Consider the following 23,022-nt stretch of genomic DNA (forward strand, 5'->3'; position numbering starts at 1 on the left):
GTAACAGGTCTCTTAATTTTTATCATTAAGTGTATATAGCTTTTGGATGTAGAGGAATTTTTTCATTTGGAAAACTAGAGATTTGATAATGTAGAAGAATTTATGAAGTGGAGAAAAGTAAAGATCCTGATGGTACAGGAAACCGAGGATGATATTGGCAGCAGTTGGAAATGTTCTGCGACGGTTTACACAGTCTCTCCTGTACAAGTTTCTTAAATGGTCGACTTGGCTAGGAAGATTGTAAGCAATACTTCTTAAGATGGAAGCTTCTCGGAACTCTGACACTGACGGCTTCTCGGAGGAAATTTCTTTTAGCAGTATATCGCGTTTCTGGGCGATGACGGAGAAGCTGCGGGCTGTCCTTAAGAGCATTCTATTCTTGTGACAGGGAGTTATGCAGAATTCTAATTGAATTACTCAAGGAAGTATAATTACAAAGTAATCCAATTACATGGTAATTCAATTACGTCGTTATTCAATTACATTGTATTTGATTTAAATCGTGTTGCAATTACGCTTGCGATTAAAATAAATAGCAATTGAATTAACAGAACTGGACTCGCGACGAGTGTAACAATCAAAACATTCTTAAATCTCGGTTCCTTTTACTTAAATAAGATAACATAAAATCGTTAGAAAGCTCGTTATTTTTGTCAGTTCATTATGCAAATTTGCAGTTTGATATCATTTTGCAAAGTTGATATTTTTGTCATCTTTCTTTTTGCGATCTTGATGCTGAGTTTGTAGCAAATCGGTCGAGAGCAATTTCACAGGTGTTTTACATGTGGTCCTTCGGGAGGTATGCTAATTCGCATTCTTCGCCGACGATTAGAAAGACAGCTTTTCACCTGGTCCGTGTACCAAACACAGCCGCCGTCGGCCAATGGGCTTTCTAACCCTGATCTTTCGCTAGAAGGTGAAGGTCGCCTAGATTTATTTCCTGTTGCCTCTCTCCCGCCGCTTAGCTATCTCCGCGGCCATTCATTAGTTACAACGTACCGCTCACTCGCCTTTCAATTAATTATCCCTCTATCGGCCTTCCACCACTTCGCAAGTGTTCCACATCTGATGGTGTTCATTTATTCTAATTCTCAATTTATCAGTCGATTTCAATAATTTCACTGCAGATTCGAAGCATACCAGGGTGGTAAATACAAGGTGAATTAGATCGCGCAATTATCTGCGCATTTAGAACACACGAGAGTGTGCAATAAATTATAAATCGGAACACTAAGTTGCTAATCGCCTGGATTAATGGTTAACGCGAATATAAATGACCAATATGGAACAAGAAAAAAAATAATAAAACACAAAATTATAATTTTATATTTTCAGCAATAGAATAAATTTATTTTTCGAGGGACAGATTAGGAAGCAATTTTTGCTTGCTACACGGTTGTAGACAATGTACACACGTAAAATTAATGCCTCTGTGTTCATAAAAAGATTAGGATTTCCGCCGTCATCGTTCTAGACAAGCGCAAAAAAGTTTCGAGCCGCGTCTATAAGTTTTTTCTTACGAAACTCTACGCGTCGGTTGTCACCCGTTGTTTTCTTACTTTCAATCGATCGCGCAAGCATGTATACATATATGTATTCATAAACTTACGTAATCGCCGGCCTCGTAATTAAACGATACGAGAAACGTCCTTTTGAATACGTTCGCACTTGAATGCACGCTCTTCCGAGAATACGATTAACTCGACAATCGGCTATAAATATTTATAAACACCAATGGATCGTCTGTCAACGATCGGCGAGCGTTGCTTCCTCAACCTTTCCACAGATTTTTATAATCTTCGTTCATTTGCAATCCGTTACGTACTAACAATAAACGGATGACTTCACTGGAGAGTGTGAACAATGGTGTAACGATAACGCGCAGACTAATTCGTTGCATAATTTCACCAACTTTTACATTCAAGTATCGAGAGAGAAAAACATAAAGTCCGAAAGCACGAAGTCCTAAACACATTTAGCCTACTGCACTATGATCTCTTTAATGATTGCGTTCATTAACACATCTTCGACTTTAATCCCTTGCTCTACCGCTCATTTCATGCAGTGACGGTTAGCACTTATTCGTATTTAATAATTTTCCTAGCGGTATAGGCAATTTTTGTTTCCTGTATTGTCTTTGTTTACCTTCGTTTCTATACTTTGATAACAGAAGAATTGATCTTTACTTCGATGTAGAAGAAATTAATAATATTCATATTTAGTAGAGCTTGTATAAAATCTTCACCAGGAGTCTTCACCAGGAGGAAAAACTCTGTTGCGTCAACATTATTGCAGCTTGAATTTCATTAATAATTTTTCTAATCAACTTTCTAGTATACCTACTTGATTAATGCAAGATTGTTAACAAAATTATAATTTAAAATAAAATTGTCGAGTTTCTGTCAGACATAGTTCAGCTATCGAAGAGCGTGGCTACCAATATGCAATTTGTAAAAGGTTAAACATAATAGTATGATTCCAAGCCAATAATATAATTTAATGCCAGACAGAACAAGTGCCTGCAACAGTCTAAATACTTTCATATTTAATCTATAAGCTATTTAGAAATTTTTCTATCGAAAGCTGGATGGAAAATGTGCAAATCCGCGGGAGATTTAAAATGCGTGTGATAAACACGACTGGACAATGGCGTCGAGAGAACCGTTTCGAAAGTTGATCTGTGAGATCGCGCGGAAAAACGGAATTCGATGGAGGTCTGACCCTTCAACATGCCCGAGTACGTGTTCCCACGTAACGAAATTATAGTGATTATCTGGCAGCTCGCGTAACCGCCGCGCGGAAAGGTTTCTCTCTCTGTCGAATCGGTTGGCAGCGGCGCAACAACTCGGGGGAAAATCGAGTTTCCTAGGAAGTTGACTCACTGTACCGCCGTCACCGTGAAATCCAGTGTCAATGGACTGGCAACGCGGCGAACGAATCGCCAAGCGTTACATGTATTGGATTCCCTAATGACAGTTTTGGTGAAAGGAACGATGACAATGCTCCGTCGACTTTCCTTTTTAAGACAGAATCAGTGACTCGGCGGTGGTTTTTTTCTCGTTTCCGATAAGTGCGCTTTCCGAAGCGAGATAAGATTGAACAATCTCGACTATTGAACTACCGTTGAGGCGATCGATCACGGCTTAGACACAATCGAATTATTTTAGCTTTGCTCATGGGACCATGATTCAGTTTCCGGTTTTCCCTCCTCGGAATTATAAAATTCTTGATAAAATAGCTCAATTAGTCAGGCATTTGAGTTGAAGAACTGAACTGATTTCAAAGAAATGTTGGCGAAAGTACGGAGAACGTCTCACAATGGTTTGCAAACGAAACATTCGCTGTTCACGATTTAGCATTGTTTATATAGGTCACTTTATATGAATCGTTGGATTCTTCTTAGTACAATCGACTATATACGATTGACTAATACGTACAATCAACCGAATTTTAATTTTAGAGATAAAAAAAGATAATCAAGAAATATTATTGAATATGTTCATCAGAGTATTCATAAGAAAATGAATAATTTTCACAGTGAGTGGTGAATGGTACTTGAAATACCACTCACTTACTAAACTAAACAAATTTGATACATTAAATCAATTTTATTCAAATCCATCGTTTTCAAATCTGATGAACATTTATAAAGTGATTATATAATTGATAAAAATTGATACGAGAAAGTTGATTTTTTAACAAACGAACACCTAATTCTTCGATTGGCGTTGCAGCAAATAACCTTGTAGAAGGCTAGCGGCGTTATCGCGTTAGCGTTGTCGCCCCTCGCGCGATTATGATCGAATAATCGAATCATCAGCTATAAATCCACAATGAAACAACCGAGGAAAGTATCGCGGCATAGCTAGTACAGATGCAGCATAGAAATCGGCGCAGATAACCGGCAGAAAAAAGTGAAATTGCGAGGCGCCAATGCAACAACAATGGAGTGAACGATTCTAAACGGATCGTTGCAACGTGTTCCTTTCGCGAGAAACGCGACCGACTGTTATTACGGAGATCCCTGCGAAACCGTAAATGGAGATGCGACGGATAACGATGATAGGAAAAGGTGGTAACAGCCTCTGTATCTCGCGACGGATTATTACGCGCAACCGTGCCAGGGACGTCCCCGGTGACAATTTACAATAATCGCGATGAATCTGTGCCGTGCACGGTGATGCTCTCACGACGGAATCTGGATCGCGATTTTGCAACCGGTTCTACACGGTGTATCATCGCCGATGCGATTATAGGAATCCTCGTGGACGAATTTTGGAAAAATTTTCTTTCGTGCCTCATTGGATCGTGAGTTAATTGCGAGATATAAAGTTATATTTGGACGGCTTAGAAGTCAATCGATGTAAGTCACTAATACTACAGAATATTTCATTATGATTAAGTAAAAAGAAATTAATATGAATATTTCACTTTTGCTTTTATTCTCTCTCTCATATATTTTTTTCATTTTGTTTAATCATTCCGTGGTCAGTGTAAGTGTTGCCAGCCGTTGTTTATTTATAGAGAAATTGAATATATTGATTTATCGACCGAAAAATCATACGATAAAGATATGTTTGTTCAGCGTAACTGATTTTCAAATAAAAATCAGTTTATTTACTGATTGGCTTCTGAACCGTCTACTTATCGTTCTCGTTATCAGTCGGTTTTATTTTTCATATAACCTTAATCGAGGCTATCTGTGTAACACGTATTTTGTTAATGAATGTTCCGAATTTTGATGTTTATTTGCTTAATAAGGGATTAGTTGAAATGGCATTTATAAGTCATACTCATTTCAGTCGGTAATGTTTCGAAATTATGTAAACCGAAGTTAAACTTTCGTTAATTATGGTCTTCGTGGCTACGTTGCAGGAAGTTATATTTTCAAAGAAAATCTATAGTCTGTGTGCGAATGAGTTATGTTAATTAATCGCTTTGAAATAACATTTTGCTTGTAACAGGGGATTCGCTATTTGAATTCTGTAAATTAATGGATCCAGAGTGTGTAACCGGAGAGATTTATTTGAGAACCATTTCCTGATTTCTGCATAGTCTGACTATAAAAGGGGCCATTCTCCTTAACCCCTTTCACAGCCTATTTCACTTTATCGGAAACTTAACTCGCTCATAAATATGTGTCGCCTTTATTAAGTTTGCAAGACGAACGTTCGGTAGAAGTATCTCAGCAAAGAATCTCTCATTTTCTCGGAACTATCTGGACACTTTATCTAACAACGTAACTTTAAATAAATGATCATTATGATATAATGCCAAGAGTTTCTACTTTCAAATATATTCGCCCTTCGACGAGCCTAATGAATTGTAATTCGAATGAGAACTAAGTACTATATAAATCATTATAATGAGAAAACTGTATGCAGTGTTTGAGTTAAAAATAATATACCCGTCATCGCTTACCTTTTGCGACACATCGTCGGTATACACTTGTCAAAGAAGCCGGAATAGCTAACTGATTAATAAATGAATTAAAAACTGAATGTCTTCGGGCTTAAATGTTTGTAGTTTTTAATAACCCGAACAGATCCGATGCTAGATCATTTATCTTAATCATGTTCGATGTACCGTAGAATGATTTATTAATAACGTATTTGCGAGCGAAGCGAACTCGGCAACGCAAACACCGATATTTACCATCTCTCCTGGTGACGAGAACGTAGACGAAGTAGATGACGATCAGTCCGCCGACCAGCGTCAGCATTTCTACGATGAGTTCCAGCAACATTTATCTCCTCTTTCGCATCGTATCTCACCGCGACGAACATTAAATATTTGTTCACACTTTCCACTATCCTGGAACGCGAATTCACTACGGCGAATCGCGTTTCGTCGAGGCTCCCGTCTCTCTCGTACAGTCTATCCTATCGTCGGTCATCTCGAACAGTCTTTGTGTCTCCGTCAATAGGAACTACGGTCGAGAAATGTTGGATTTTTCACGTCGAGCTCGGAAACAGAGGGAACACGACGACGATCCTCGGTTCACCGTGCCCGTTTATGATGCTAATGAACCATTTTGTCGCGCTGAACGTTCTCGGAGAAACGAGGAACGTTCCGGCAGAGTTATGCGAAAGTTTCGGGTGCTTCGGGCCGATCACCTGCGAACGCATCATTTCGAGATGCTACCTAGCAGCCGTAACTTTCTCGTTTTCTCATCATCGGTTAATACCGGAAGTTTTCGGGCGAGCTTCCCTCGACTGCCGTGGCTAACTGCCGGCAATTTCTGACGATTACGGAAAAAAATCTCGATGGACGGTGATATTTGGCTGTCCCGGAAATCGATGTTGCGCGCAACGATTGAAATTATTGACGGATACGTAACTTTTGCTCCCTGATTAAAACGCTTGTTTTCGGCATTATCACGGGCCTATCACCTTCTCACGGTACACCAGATTATTTTCGTACCGGCGAAACGAACTTCGTCGCTCCGCTTTTGAATGACGAGCGATCCCTTTTATTTTAATTATCGAAAATTGTAAAGAATCGAATATAATTATTATTCTGTCGGATTAAATATGTCTCTTTATTGGACAGAGGTCCCGAAAATTTTTTCTCAGACCGCAGCGTCGAACGATTTGACCCAAAATCGTCTTTACACGCTCACGCGATTTCCACCCATTGACGTAGTAGCGGTGTTACACCTTAACGACACGCTTAATTACGCGGCACCTGTACACACCAGCCAACTTAAAGATGTGTGGCGTGGACGTGGGGAAGCAAGAGGTGTGTGCGTCGGTGCGGACATGGCCTTTAAACCCTCATTTGAATAGTCGTCCGACGACGATCCTCTGAACTTTGAAATTTCTCGACTGACGACTTTTTATAAATCCGCACTGACAACCAGATTGTCGGTGCAATTGTCGTCCGTAATGATAGCACGTCGGTTTTCGCCGCTGGGAACACGCTGTTTCATACTCTTGGATCTCATTGTTTCAGGCTCTTATCTTCTCTTACAAAGGAAGATCGACAACCTAAAAATTCTGATTATTTTTTTAAACTGTGCAGGTTCGTTAACTGCTTTAAAAAGAAGATTCAAGCTATATTTATTACTTAAAAATTCAACAGGTTTTTTTATGTTTTTTAATGAGATATTAGAAAACCGATCCGAATTATTTGTTTAAATAAATATATACGTTATCATCATTCCTCAAAATAATCAAAATTTTTTCTCATTAAAAACTTCATTAGAAACGAAGACGTGTATGTTAAACTTATTGGATGAGCTGGTTTGTAAATATCCATCATTGCACTTCGTACAATGTCTCATCCGTTAACGTGTAGTTTTTTTCTCAAATCTAGCTTCATCAAATTACATTTAAATGCATGCAATTACGTGATATTTATCACATTTTTTCCAATACTATTTATAAACTACGTTGGCAGGTAAGTTTAAAATACGCATCTTCGTTTAGATAGAGGTTTTTAACGAGATTTTCAAAGTTCAAAGATTGAAATTTTTCTATACCGTACCGATCTAAATAACCGACTTTATATTTTTATTTAAAAATTGTTGAAGCTGCGAAGATTTTTTCGTAAGAAATGATTGAACAAACTTCTAAATCGAAAAATATATTCTAATAAAACCAAGGAGGGGTCTAAATAAATTCTGTCTGGCAATTCTGTCTTATAAAGCAACACAGTTCTTTTCCAGAGTTACTGTTCAATCGATTTGGCGTTAATAAAGGGACTAGAAGAAGAAGTAATAATTTTTTAAATATCTGTAATACGAACAGCAGAAAGCTACAACAAAATTAGAAAACTGGAGATGAAATTTTAAAGTCGACTAATTTTTGCAAGTAGTTCCTGGAACTTTCATTAGCATAGTACATCCTTATCAGATATTCCACCGCTTCCAGTGAAATGTATACTGCGCGGGATAATTTTTCTATTTCCATGCTGGGTCTATTCTCGTTTTTCATAATGTTAAGTGCCCACCCTCTCTTAATCAGTTTTAATGGCCGCGTAAATTATGCAACGCCCGCCGCGATTCGAACGTTTCCGCGAACGATTGCAGGTTCAATGAATTGGATTCGGACGAGAAGAAAACCGGCGATAGGAAATTTCAGGTTTCTCTAGTGATAAAACCTAGTTATCGTTGCGTTTTTTCCAGGCGCCACGGTGACCAGCTAAAATAGCTGCTTCCATTTTTTCCCCTCTTCTCACGGCTCCGCCGCGTTCTTAATCCCCGGCAATCGTCGTAATTATGGTTGCGCAACGCACTCTTTGATATTTCAACCGAGATTTAGCGGTACACCTCGGCTGTTTTCAGCGGGGACTGCGGTTATCGTTCTAGGGAAATGTTTCGTCGCCGTTTAAACGCTAATGAAAGCGATGATTGTCAAGACTGTGCACAGCCGTCTCGAGCCGCGTCACATTCGCTGCGTCCTTTCCTCAAAAAATGAAACGCAACATCTGACGTTCGATAGAAAGTATGCACATAGTTTCTCGTTGTCGAAGACACGGCGCTACGTCGCGATGATTCAAGGACATTTTCAATCGAAAGAAATCCTCTTTAGAAATTTAGAACGTTAAATACATTTTCTGGGGACACGAAAGCTGCTCGAGTCTAACGAGATACTGGCGAAATAACTGGGTTAAACATAGATTATTTCAAGGACGGAAATTTATAGAAACGAGTTCGAACGATTTGCGAGTCAACCTTGCAAAAGGCTGATTATAGGTTACGCTTATCACTGGTTAATTTTATGGGATAAAACCAGAGCTCGAGAAGTTTCATTAAAGGTATCAAGATCTATTCTAACAGAGCCCGCAAAGAGATTCATAAAAGGCAACTTTTTTCACCAAAGGATTAAAACTATTCTACGAGGATATTGTCTCCTTTAAATCCGTGTAATAAAACGAACCTACAGAAGGTACTTTGGAAGGCACGCGCGAACTACCTCAGCGTAAAGATTAACAGAGAACCATCGAATGGCTTCGTTTCTCCCCAGTTCCTCCCTTATCGAAGCCAGTTACTCGCCCGTGGTCGTTTATGCAAATGAGAACTCATTCAAATTATTTCTACAGATATACTACGGATCTTTGTACAAAATGAAAATGTATTTCAGCTCTAAACTATTCTAACTTTCAACTTATTAAGATACTAAAGATAATATTATAATAATCTTAAATTCTTGTAATATTTTCACTGTTTTATGTCTCGTTTATCCAGTTTTATTATATACTCATAAAATCCGCAGTCTATTTATAATTAAAACAGCGCTGAAACTTGTTCTCCCCCTTAATTATTTGTAACCTTTGAAAATACCGGATTGGACAGACTCGGGAAGATCCAGGATCGTATAGATTTTAATAAAATCCAATTAAGCTCTCTGTTCATCGATCAGCATTTTTTACCTTTAAACATGTCAATGTAAAAAAAAAAGAAAATAACGAAACGGCTGCCTCGTTCAAGTTTTACAAGAAAATGCTTTGAAAGTTCGCCCGGATAGTTACTCCGGTGTCCCCCTTCATTTGCGTACCCTCTAAATGCATGAAATTCAGTCCGTCAATTAAGTCCACGACGCAACACTGTAAATCGCAACGACATAATTGCAAAGTGTCCCCGTTCGTGTTGTACCACTGTCCGAACACGCTCGCAAAGCGGAGCATGCGTGTGCAGACGTGTTCGGCAGTAACGAGCGGTGGTTGTTTACATCGATTAGACCGATCGAAAGCGAGAGGGTCTCATTGCGTGCCAAATGAGGCAATTAAAACTCGTCCCGAGATCGCGGCAAGGCTGCCGGAGATTGATCCTCTCGATCGCGAGAGACGCGGCTTCTTGAAATCACCGTTTCCTTCGTCGCGTTATCTTATCTCTCAAGGGCGTGATTAACAGACAATTAGTACGCCCTGACGATAATTACGAGCATCCTCTCCGCGCTCTTACAAAACGACACATTTTTATTCGCTGCTATTAATATCCCGCTGTAGATCGTCGATAACCGGACCACGGTGTCTGAAGATCTTCGGAAAGGAAAAGAATTCAGAATCTAATTTTAGCGTGTGCTGTTTTCAAAATATGTTCTACGGTGCGTAGAAAGTTTAATTGATTTTATGTGTGCTGTTTCATATTAATTTATAAAGCAGGATTAAGAAATTATTCTGATTTTGAACGAGTGTTATTGTAATATATACCTCTAGCGCATGTATTGAATAAACAGGTCATAAATGTACCTTTGTAATTTGAATAATCGTAAATAAGTGTACCGCAAAAAAGATTAGTGACTCGCCGTTTTGACGGGTTCCGTAAATGTCAAAGTTTTAACCAGGTTATTCACTGACTTAGCATTTATGGAGCGCAGAAACGTACAGTGAATAAAACTGTTGTTGAGTTCAACAGAATTTTGTTCTTGGTTCGTGAAAATCGTCAACGAAAGAGTTCGTAAAATATTTCGATGAAACGATACGTTTTTAAAAATGTTTATAAAGAGCACACTCGATAAAACGGTGTAAATCTGGAGGCTGTTAAAGAGGAAAATAACGCCGGCGGTCGCGTTAATGCAGGAAATATAATTATATTTTGCCGCAGTTTCCCGATAATTGCCGGCAAATTCGCATGTAAAACCGCGATCGAATGGTACTGCACGTTTTTAGCAGGGGGTGATCGATAGTCACGTGGAAATTAGTTTTTCCTTCAATGGAAACCCAGCGATGCTCGTCTAACGGGAATCGATCGGCTGTTTTTATTCATTTTTTTTTCAGCCGTTTTTAGAACAACCTTTAGGATCGCCGTCACAGAATTTCATTCGCACGTATACCTAACAGCGAGAATTCGTGTTCCCTCGTCAGCCCGTGGACGAGACACGCGCGTTTCCGAATATTTTTCCTCGTCGTTATCCTCTCCGAGTTTCGGTTCACTTGGTCGTCACACTAGTCACTGAGGGGTGAACGTGCCGTGGGGTGAACGTGCCGTGGGGTGAAACGAGTCCGAGGACGGTCGAATTACCCTAATTCGCGGAGCGTTCGATGTCACACGATGCACGGTTTTCCGGGATGTCCGACTAGATTGTCACGGATAACACGGGTCGTTGTTGACCGGACGGATCTCGCCGAGCACACGCCGCGTGTGTGTGTAATCGCAGGCTTGCGCCGCTCGCGACTGAGCGTTTGCCAAAGCGGCCTGATACGCGAGCTACGTACCCCACATACGCCGCGGTACGGCTTCCTTTTAGTGGGGGATACTTTTGCAAGGGAACCTACATTTTCTAAAATCGTCAGACGCGTTCCGTGCGTTCGCGCGACGCCCAGGGAAAACGTCTCGCTTCACGGACCGAGTCCCGATCGTTTCAAACCATTGCCCCTATGCATAAGACACGCTTCATTTTTGAAAGAAATACAGTCTTTTTTACGAAAGTTTATTTTTTTTTTGCTTTGAGATTTCTTGTATTTTTAAGAATACTGCGAGAACGCTATTATAGTCTCACTGTTTACAGCAGCATCGAGTTGCATAGATCTTTGATGCATTTTTTTTTAAATGAATCATAATGTGTATTTAACTAATCCGAAATTCTGTGCAGGTATCTAATACGCTTTTATAAAATTTTAAAACTTTTGTTCGTCAGTTTCTTCGATAATTACAGCTTCACTGGAAGAAAACTGTCTACCTGGAAGAAAAACTACCAGTTCATTTAAAGCAAAAAATTGCAACGTAGTTATCTCTTGCGAGCCATGTAATTATAGTTTGTCCAACAGTCAGCAAAAAAATAAGTGTTTTGTAAGGAACGACAGGTATTCAAATTAAAGTTTTTAAGTTTACTGGAAAAATTGTCCTATCTTTCACGTCATAACTTCAGTTTTTAACTGATCGTCCATGGTCTCGTGTACAATTAAAACGATAATGTAATTGTAAATGGAATTTGAAAGTTAGACAGCGACTCAAGTTGCAAGTATTTTCTTTTAAATTTTCGCAATTCTCGTTTCGAATTTTTGAATTTTCGATTCTATCAATTTGATGTGTTAATGTTATTAAATTATTAAATGTTAATATTAAAATTAGTGCTGTTAAAATTTGAAATTTGGAATTTTTATTGTATTACAATGTAAATTAATATAATTTAAGTCAATGATTTTGTGAATTTAAGTCGAAGGTAAGGTTAGAAATTTAAATATGAAGTTCATACTCTTTTCAACTCAGAACATGGAATTAAGCTAACAAGTTAATATTATCACTCTTATGCACACTAATGAACGTTTCAAATGGTGTGACATATATGAACAAAAATGTTCGATTTTCCTTGTTCACCAAGAATTAAAGGAATTTATGCACTTCTTCGAAGTATTATTTAAGAAGAATTCTGAAGTTTCATGTTCGTTTTTTCTGTACTTATCCTTGTTTCATCGTGCCAATCTTTGTTGCTTTCATTTGCCAATATTTATTTCAAATGAAATTCAAAGTTGTACTCGATTCTATATACAGTTTCAAAGGATCTGAAAAGTGCATCGATATCAGCACAAAGAAACTATTGTTGTACGAGATATGATGTTATTTCGTTCTGAGATGACACAGACCATTTCTGCAACGGAGATAATAGTGGAGTGATAAGAATAGTTTCTTCTGTTGTGTCCATTACAATATTATTTTACAAAGTTAAGCGTTTTATCGTTTATCTGAGAAATAAATCCAGTTTCCGTAATGTATAACAATTATTTGCTAAACAGTAGATGAATAAAAAATGGCACATGATGGCGGCATACATATTAATTTTATTGTATTTTTAACTCAATAAAACACTTAATTTTGACGAGATTTCGTGTTTTTATGTTACAATATTTAAGCTACAATCGTCAACGTTATATAAATAGTAGAATAACTCGATGTTTATAAGATATCAGACCCATTTTAGATTTTCATTGCACAATAACTGAACTGTAAATCGCACCATTATAAAACTCACGCAATATCTCGTAAAATGTAATTGTAGGGAAGAAGAATGATAAGAAATGCTATCGTTCCTATAAAAAACGTCTGAATGAATGAATGCAAGAATGAAACTAAAAAGTCACTTTTCCGTGAATAGCGAACGAATAATGAGAGTAGTCTTGCCGCAGGTGGAATCGTACCGAAAACAACAGTCAGTTCTGTTTTCACCGGTTTGACGAAAGGTGTTACCTGAAATCCTCGTCCGCTGATAAAGTTTTATTAGTACAGACACGGTACGTTTGCTTTATGACCAAGATGAAGGTTTAACGCTCGCGAGACGTCTCCTTTTACCGTGGCACTGACCTTCATTGAAATTTTTTAATTTAAACGGATCGATTACAATAAAACAGCGAAACGAGCGGCGTCATTATATGCAAAGCGTAAATTAAAAACGTAAATTAAAAAAGGGTATTCAAAGCGTAAATTTATATTTATCGGAGGAAACTTCCGAGGCAATCTATCCATCGGCCGATATTTTGTTACATGCTTGGACGTGTTAATTTCTGGATAATTTATTGAAATTATTGATCCGTGTACGACCCATTTTCGAAGGCAATAATCGGTTCGTTAACATCTTTATAGATGGCGGACCTCGATTTGTTCCACCTGAGAACCACTTTGTGAAGGTGTACACCTCAAACTGGTTTTCACGGTTTCCATTATTATTATTATTATTATTATTATATACCGTATAAATACCATATAAACTCATTTTATGTGTTTCTGCTCGTTATGTAGAATTAATGTATTTGCAGTTTACACGTTTAGTATGTCGACAATGTCATAAGATAATTGCATTGATCGAATTTTGGTTTATACAGTGCTGAAATTTCCGTGAAGCTACCCGATATTTTGGTGAAATCTTATAATTATTTCATAACAATGATATGGTACTTTATTTATAAAGGAATGTATATTTAGGTATTTTACTGCTATTTTAACATGAACGAACCATCACAAAAATTACGGCTGTATTGCAACGTTGGTTTCTTTTGTTACAAGAGTACAGGTACACACGTAAATGTAAAATACAAGGAATTTTTCAAAGTTTTCTTTATTATTTTCGTAATCATCTATATACTATCATATGTAAAATATCAGGTGACTTTATTTAGTCATTATGTGAACTGAAATGTTTCGCGAATAATTAATATGAGAATCTTTAGTTTCGTAGTTTTGGTCTCATCAACCAAATTACGTTAAATTCGTAGATATTTTCGCGACAATAGTTCGACGGCCAATATATCGATATATATACTTTTAAACGGAAGAAATGCGCGTGGAGCGTTGAAATGGCAGACTAGAACGGGAAAATGTCAGAAACTCGTAAAATTTGCGAGCTTATCGCGCAAGAACGAGTCAGAAACCGAAGGTTATTCGCACAATTCTATTCCGAGCGGCACGTTTCTTTCCGGCTGTGAACATGTTCTGAATACAATGAGCCCGTGAAAGAAAATCATGCTCAACTGACGGAAAATTCGGCGTGATCTACGTTCTCGGCCAAACACGCGACGACTGCCCAATTAATTTCGGTTGATCGTTTCTATCCATCTTTTGTGACGATAACAAGTCACCTCCTTGTTTCTTGGAATTTCGATAAGGTTCTCGTTCTCCGAATTTCGAGTGATTCATTTCTTATGTAACCGACGAACAAGCAGGGTTTAGTACGAGATTATTGTCCCTCGTATCGTTGCAGGCTCCATTGTTGTCGGAGTATCGTCCTTGGATCGAAGAATCATGTATGATTCATTTCTTCGATACTGCGAGATCGCTGGATTTTCTTATCGAGGTCTATCTCAGTATTCTGTACAACATTGCAGATTATAATTCGCTTCGCAAAATTAAATTTCATGATATTGAGATTTGATGATGATGTGTAATGGATTTAACATTGGCTATTTCCTTTCTTGTTTTCTGCTAGTTTCTATATTCTTATGTAACCTTACGTTTATATTCTTTATAATTTATAGTACATATTATCGAAACTATTGTGTTATTCTTAGGTTTTCTTATTTTACAACATCCTGTCGTGACGACGACCAATCTTTGTACCATCCTCAATGAAAAACGTAGATGAATGATTCTTATTTTATGCTGAGTCGCTTTTGCAAACGAAGTGAATGATTTCTCCAAACAGATCAACATATTTATGCTATCTCGATGGTCCATGGTAAACTGTTGGCCTAAACAGTTGCAGCATATCATTATGACCGCGTTTAGCACAACCTTCACTGCTGCATGCAAATATGTGGTCAAATATACACAGTTGTTCAGGAAAGTACTGAAACGTTTAGGTTTGCTGTCGGTGAAAGATGTGCACTAAACTAAAATCATTTGAAACAATACGGTGTTTGCAGATAATAAGAAATTATATAATTCCATCAATATTTTTATAAAAGTCTAAAGAAGGAAATGATTTCTTACACCTGCTAGAAAATGCCTTATAGTCAACGTAAGATGATAACGTAATTAATTTCTGACAATATATACATCCAATTGCATTTCAAAAACGTGCATGTACCTTAAATGCATAAAAATCCGCAGTCTATTTGTCATTGTAATGAGGCTACAAATAAAACTATTTTTATCCAACAATTTGAATAATCTGCATTGATATTCTCATCACTTCTTTACTGCTTTTTAGACAGACAATAAAGTTTAATCACATAGCATTTACTCATTGTCAGACAATCCATAGACAATTGCAAGTCGTTTGATTATTTTCTAATTAAACTGTCATAGTTTCCAAACTTTCTCCTTGTTACAACTCCACCAAATGGCTCGAAGCACCGCAGTTTACCATAGCCATTTCATTTATATTTTACATCTATGAACGTCTGAGCAATTTCCAGCGCATGTCTCTATTGCTTAACAACTTATCGGAAGTGCTTCCAGCTCTCCGATTCCTGAAAAAAACCAGATGAAAACACCAGAGACCTCTTTGCTGCTCTGAGACCCGTGAACAAACGTTTCTCTCGTCTCCTCTACAAACATCGTGCTTCCTCCATTCCTCAGGATGCTTGAGTCATTCCGCTTAACCCAAACTTTTTCCACCGGATCACCGAGCCGAGAAAAAGCTCTTAACTCGGACTTACATCGGCGAAACGGCGTCTTCGATCAAGAGGGAGCCGTGCGAAATCGTCCCGACAGTTTCTTGTCTCTGCCGAACCATTTCGTCGTGACCAGTTTCACGAGTATTTGTCAAATAGTTGCAGTTTCCGTTCCGCGCCTCGCTCCCCCGTCGGCATAATGGCGATTCCCATGGTCGAACACGCGTTAATTACGATTTCCACGGAATTCCCCGGATTGGTGGGAATCGCGAGTTTCGCGAACTTTCGAGAAACGGATTGACAATTTCCCTCGCGTCGTGGGAAGGAAGAGAACATTTTCTTAGAGAAACTGTCGATTATGATTTCTGCGCCGCCTTATGCAACCCGTCTAGCTCAACTCCGTTCGAACGTAATGGAATTGCCAGCCGGAGAACGGAAACACGATCGTTCGTTCGTGTTCTAACCAGCTTTAGGCGACGTCTTCGCGTTCTGATTCGAAGATCGATGCTGTTGGCCTCGATAATGTGCGTGGTCATCGGTTATCGGCAGAGAGGCGAGGAAATTTTGTAAAAAGACACTTTCAGAGGTACAACTAGTGAAGCGATCGGTTCGTTGAACTCGCCACTTTGTATTTGTTTTAGAAGCCTGTTGTGATTGGTATCTGTGTTATGAAGATAGTTGGTTTGTCGAAGCGATGGTTCAAGTCTGTTTTGATCGGTACTTCGACAAGATCGGTTTTGCGAGATACATACCCGACAGCATAATTCAAGCATCGGTAATTTATAGTGAAAAAATTGTCAGCCTTAGAGCAGCTGTAACTCCGTTAACAGCTTGTTCGTCTGCGAGTCAAAGTAACGGTCCTACATAAAGGAAAATATAGTACAAAGCCACATTTCATGAACTTTAAGATAAACTAGAAGTTCGATCGTAAACGTCATTCAATTATCTTCAGCTGAAAGAAGATTCTGTTTTTGGAATAATCAATGTACCTTAGAAGAAACCTGAACTACAACGAAGATAAAATTTTTCTTTCTTGTATTAAATTATTTGTGATAATAAAATTCTTCTATTAATACACAGATTTAAAGAAATTAAGGAATTATCACTTTGTAATTTTGTTCATAAAAGTAACAAGCTAAGGCGAATAATGAAGCGCTTACGTCATTACCATGAAGCGCGGAGAGCACCTGAAACGAGCAACCCGTTCTACAGAACGGCACGAGAGTTGCGTCTCTGCTTATGTATTACGTTTTCGTGATTCATAAAATGAACGAGCTGGGGAGTGAACAACAAGGACTTACAATTAACAGTGCTAGAGAGGAGTATACATTACTGGAAATATTTATGGAAAATGGAACAAAACAAAACAAGAGCGAATAGACAAATAGTCTGTGTGATTGCGTCGGAAGCTACTTACTTGACAAAGACAATCGCAGAACCATAGCCATACGAGCGAGAGCGTCGACCAAGGGTACACTATGCTTTTCCAAAAGCTTGTAATCTGTTAATTGGCGTTAGTGGAGTAGTTAGTGGACATGGCACAGCGTTGGAATACGTCATCTGTCTCTAGATCGCTCCTTTCACGCTTCCAAACGAGCAATTCAACGCACATCAATCAACTAAAGCAAACTTGAAACGTCCTCTAGATTCATCAATCACTGGATCCTTTAACTCTGTATTCCCGGTCGCATGCCGAGCTTTGAAATAAGGATTTCACGAGCTTCTTTCGCGTTGCAAAGAAAATCATTCACACAGAGATAAATTGCTTCGATTATTCTTTCTACGGATGACTAGGCAACACGTCCGTGGCCCTGTAATTACAATGTAGCATGTCCCGTTCGTTCGAACAACCGTTTTCCATCGAAGCGTCGAAGAAGCCATTGAGGTGCTCCAGAGTTAATTACCAGGTGGGTAACGTCGCGTTTCGCGGAGCGATCGAGGGTGGAGATAATAAAAAAAAAATAATAAAGAAAAAAAATGAAAGCAACCGGTAATCGAGGCTGTCGAGAGTTAATTGTTAAGTGGGTAATAGATAGCGCGCGGAAATATCATCGGTGCAATCGTGAAACGAGTCGCGCCAGTTTTCGCGACGTTCGAGCGTCTTCAGCAGATGGCAGCATTTGTTGCTGAATCAACGATACGCCCGCGAATCCCAGCTCTCCGTTTCAAACGCGATGGAATTCTTTCCACGAGGTCGACGAACACGATCCCGACTTTTACTTTTTTTTCGCTCTTTGCTCGATTTAGCAGTGATTCGATCAACCCTAGAAAGACCGAACCATCTCCGTTCACAGTCATTTACTTTCGATCCTCTCGGAAATGTTACATTTTTCTTTAGATCTTGTTATTCGTTGTTGGAGAATTTTCACGCAAATTTATATTCCGACGAAGTATATCTTAAGTCATAAAGTAATATTATCGATAAATATTATCGATAATAAATCAAGCAGCAATACATTAGATCGTGGATTTTATTCTATTCAATTATGAACGTTTAACACGTTCCGTTATAATTCTAATCAGTTTTCAAAATCTATTTTTATTGAGATATATTCGGACAGACTATGTTTAAAATGCAAAAGAGTTAAAAGGTTTAAGTCATTACTCTCAGTTTTATTCATTTCGTGGACAATTTTGGCATTGACTTTTAGCACCTGGCATGTAAAAATTTTGTTTGTCACATGAACGATATGGAAAGCATGTGAATTATATCTTGAATGACTTTTGCATAATTATTATACAAATTTTCTTTAGGTCACTGCCATGCATTGTGTACTTTGACCCGCACATGTGTTAATGCTACGTTCAAGTACGACTTATCGGGTGCTAGATAAGATCTTTTTAGGGTTAACGTTCAGAAGGGAGGAAGAGAAATATGGAGCAAGCCGTAACTTTTTAACTTACATGCAGGATGATTGTACAGTCGACCGATCGACGCGTCGTCCACCTTTCCGATCAGACCCTCCACGATCTTTTCAATGAAGTCTCGGACGGTTTCCATCGCGCTCGCCTCTTCTTTCGGACGGGCCGCAGCCAGGCCCGAGCTGGCAGCTGCATTTTCCACTCCTGTAAAGATATTTGCATGTACAGGTCGCTTCATACACCCTGACATACGTGTACAGTGTCAATAAAAAATTTGGATCAGCGTTCTTAATTGCTCTAAAAAAACTCTTGTTTCTCTGCAGAAATCCGCAGTTGTCTATTTTGGATAATGTTTGTCACGTTTGTAAGTTTGTCACTAATTTCATTGAATTGCCAATGAAGCGGTCTTCTGTAGAGAGGGTTAACTCCAGAGTTAATTTTCTAACTTTCATCTGTATTTTAAGGATCGAACATCACGTCGTTCGACCGTGACCAACATTATACTAAACTATTTACATAATCTGCGATTCTATTACATTCTTCTGAAGATTCTTTTAAAGATTGAGAAATATGTAGAAACGATGCTTGCTTTTCTCCTAAATTTTCATTGTTATTGGAAGACGAATTTACAGCGGGACTATATAAACCAACGGCAAACTTTCTACAGACGGTGTATGGAAAAACGATTACACCGAGTTCCGAAGGCGGCCCGATGCAGCAGAAAACAGCTGTTCATACGTTGTCATTTTAAAGTGGGTCATCGGATAGGAGGGCCCCGGTGCGACATTAACATAACTTCCACCTTATCAGAGCGGCACATAAATATTCCCGGGTGCGGCGACACTTGGATAAGATACATGGGGAACCGTTCTACGCGCGGCATTAAATAGACCAGAACAAGAAATGGCCTCGGAAGATCCTTAAAAAGAGCGAATCGACCGGCCGATGCGACACGAGACTGCAATCGGTAGCAGCCTCTCGAATTCACCTTATTTCCACCGCCAATTAAATTCTGCGTCGCGCGTACGGCGTTAAACGGACGAGTTCCCCTCGGAAAAATAAAAGAAAGATCAAGAAGAAAATGAAAAAAAACTTACTCATTCATGCGGCAAAAACTTTCTCTCGTCAAGCACGACGTTTCTTCGTCCGGCGTGCCGCATCGCCGTTTTACATGTTTCGAAAACACGGTCCCGATCGGGGCCCCGAAAAATCGAGTTCGAGCGCGCACCGGGCCGCGCGCGTCACGCAGTTTCGCGACGAACGATGCACCGCGATCGCGAATCCCTGTCCAACTGACACGGCCGAGCGCTTTCTAAACGAAAGTATCGACAACCATTAAAGATCTACCGGCGTATTCCTTTTTTTCCATCGTGTTTGTAACCGCATTCTCTTAGCGGGTACCGCAAGACCGGTATACATTTATCAGTTATCACGGAGGCGCGGGCACACGTTCATCCTCGCTCGAGGATATTCTGCACGGTCTACCATGCCGTTGCCAGTCCACGGTCTTTCTCTCTTTCTCCTTCTTTCTCTTTCTCTCCCTCTTTCTCTCTCCCTCTCTCTCTCTCTTTCTCTCTCTTTCTCTTTTTCTCACTCTCTTTCGCTCTGACAGGGTCCGGAGGATCGAGGAAAGCTGTAGTTCAAGGCCTCAACCTTCTGACAGCGACTGTGTACTTATATCCAGGTCGCAGTAGATCGTCCCAGCTAAGTATCCTGCGCGATCTGGTGCACTTTAATTGGTTTCTAGGTGACCAAGATTCTTCCCATGATTGTTACAGTCGTTAAAATTGCTGCGCTCAAATGTTATTTACTTCCATCCTAAAGAAACGGTTTTAATCTTCGAATCCACTGCTGTTTTAAATGGCTAGCTTTATGCATGATTTTCGTTCGGCTATTAAGTGATTGAAGACTATGTCTAAAGATTATTCCTACGATTGGTTTCGTGAAAATTTTTGTACTCAAGTATCTACACAGCTTGAAAGAAAACTGAATACCATTTAAGTGGAAGCCCGGGCATCTAATTCTTACATTACTTCTAAGTAATTTCAAACTTCAACCTCGACGATCGAAGATTATCTTTAAACGTTTATCGACATTATTGTAATCTAAGCAGATTACTACGGTCAATCAATCTGTTGCCCGATAAAACCTAGTGTCACCTGAATCTTCAATTATACATCGCCTGTGGCTAACTTCGAACTTTCTCAACTTCGACGGCAGACTACTTGATGCTGTTTGAAAGGCTTCCAGTGTCCAAGATCTTTCTCTTGATTACAAACTCAGCTGATTCCTTTTAAATCCCTTAGAACGTTTCATTGCCTCAGGACATTCCAATGATTTTTCTCTCGAAATCAGTTTTATACGTTTCCCTTAGAAATCCGCGCATCCAGCAGATATGATCTGACTGTCAATTGGCAGGGTTGAAAAGACTACAATCCAGGATTGGTCCCGAGGATCTATGCTCTAGATCCAGAATTGTTTCTCCGAACGAGCTCGTGGAATCTGGCGCAACTTACATGGATCGCAGTTGAACAAGATCGATTATCGGATTCCAAACTTGGCTCGAGTTCTCCTCAATCTTCCAGAACGTTCAACTTCTACCTCTGTCGCCGTCGAATGATCGACGTCATCCTCGATTCTCCAAATTTGTTTCCTGTTGTTCCGCCGGCGGTGACAGAACTCGTTGAAACTTTCAGGGGATCTTATTTTCTCGTTGGCTCGTCGGTTTCACCGACGCAAGAATCCCTTTTTATGGAAAGAGTCTCCGGTAGACCAGATCCTAGTGCAAGATTACTCTCCGTCTTCCAGATTTGGTCTCGAATTTGCTTTCCGCGATTTCCAACAGCGACATTCCAGCGAATTCTTTACGCTTCACTTCGGGAATCCTTTGGATCGCGCGGACCTCTTTGCGCAGTCCCAGCCATTCTTCTCGCAACTTTTATCCTTCCCATCCCGCGCACAACATTGTTCAACTATAGATTGTAAAATATCCAACTATCACTGCTCCGGATTATTAACGAGACCCTGCGTCCTCGAAGATTCTAGTCCTCTCGTCTAGATCGCTCGCTTCTTAATGGAGCCCCGCGAGGATTCTCAGAGTCGCACGATCATTGTGACTCGTCCAATCTCGTGTACCCACTTTCCGTTCACAGCGAAGTTACTCCGAAGCGGTGGCAACCGGCACCGAGCGTTTTTTTTTTACCGATGCTCGTTTTCAGTCTTGATTAGGTATCGCAACTTTCGCGTGTTTCCCACAGGCCGTCGACGTCCTTGCCGGTTTGTTTCGCACTGCGCCGACACGCGAGCCGGTTATTGCATAAAATCGCCAATTATTCGGCTGAAAATATTATGGGAGCACACATTGCGTAAAAACTTCGCGTACACTGTCGTTTACGAGTATCGTGAATCTGGACATTTCTAATTGAATACTAAACCGATATATAAATCCGGAATACTAAATCTACCGCGGATGCAGCGAAGCTGGAACTTGTTTCAAGAACAGAGGGCGGTAATGAACGTATTACAGAGTCTGATATTTTTTAAATTGCCCAATCGACTCGTGAATAACTCTTTCCGAGGTTCTACCGAGTCATTCATTAGCACATATTCTTTATTCTGATTTATGTATCCTCTTCGCAATGTAATGAGATGAGGCACGAATTAAAGTCTACAGTACCACAGTTCAATACATCGAAGTGTCTTATTGTGAAAAACGGCACCGTTGAAACCAAAAATAACTGAATAAATGAATGCCAGTCCAGTTCACCGGAACGTGTCCTTTTCCGTTTGATGGGAATCGATCCTCTGTTTTCGTGCTACTCGATTATTAATGCGATCCCGCCCGGTGGAAACCGTGACCGTCACCTTGCACCACTCGCGTCTATTCAATCAGTTGGATCGATAGGTCATCGCGGAACGATCCCCGGTCACTCGTCGATCAGCGTGGCTATCACGCGATGCCCCGGCGACTGATGAAAATGATAGTGGATCGGGTGACTCCGTGTTCGAGTAACGGCGCGGGTACCCGGTGAAAGACAGAAAAGAAGGATTACGGGAGTGCGCGATGTTACTCCCATGAGTACTGGAGCAGAACTGAGGTTCGCCACCTCGGGCCCGGGAGACAATGAGACCGATCGCGCGCGAGTTCCGCTTCCAAGGGGACCGAAAACC

The 23,022-nt window shown here is 39.7% G+C and overlaps 1 protein-coding gene across 13 annotated transcripts in view; it reads right to left on the reverse strand.

The window, feature by feature from the left end:
* Positions 1-23,022, reverse strand: part of LOC144468306 (uncharacterized) — a 79,158-nt gene that overhangs the window by 14,591 nt on the left and 41,545 nt on the right. For 7 of the 13 annotated variants that reach the window (XM_078177691.1, XM_078177688.1, XM_078177684.1 and 4 more), the window contains 2 exons: positions 18,895-19,056; positions 17,408-17,491 (listed from right to left, as the gene is read on the reverse strand). In XM_078177691.1, coding sequence (XP_078033817.1) covers positions 17,408-17,491; positions 18,895-19,056 — 246 coding nt within the window. Of the gene's footprint in view, positions 1-5,655; positions 5,930-6,187; positions 6,668-10,738; positions 10,920-10,966; positions 11,138-17,407; positions 17,492-18,894; positions 19,057-19,949; positions 21,939-23,022 lie in introns of those variants that run through there. The other 6 variants (XM_078177693.1, XM_078177695.1, XM_078177694.1 and 3 more) reach the window with 6 other exon arrangements.

The sequence above is a fragment of the Augochlora pura genome, chromosome 4 (assembly GCF_028453695.1).
Source record: "Augochlora pura isolate Apur16 chromosome 4, APUR_v2.2.1, whole genome shotgun sequence".
In the NCBI taxonomy this organism is placed as follows: domain Eukaryota; kingdom Metazoa; phylum Arthropoda; class Insecta; order Hymenoptera; family Halictidae; genus Augochlora; species Augochlora pura.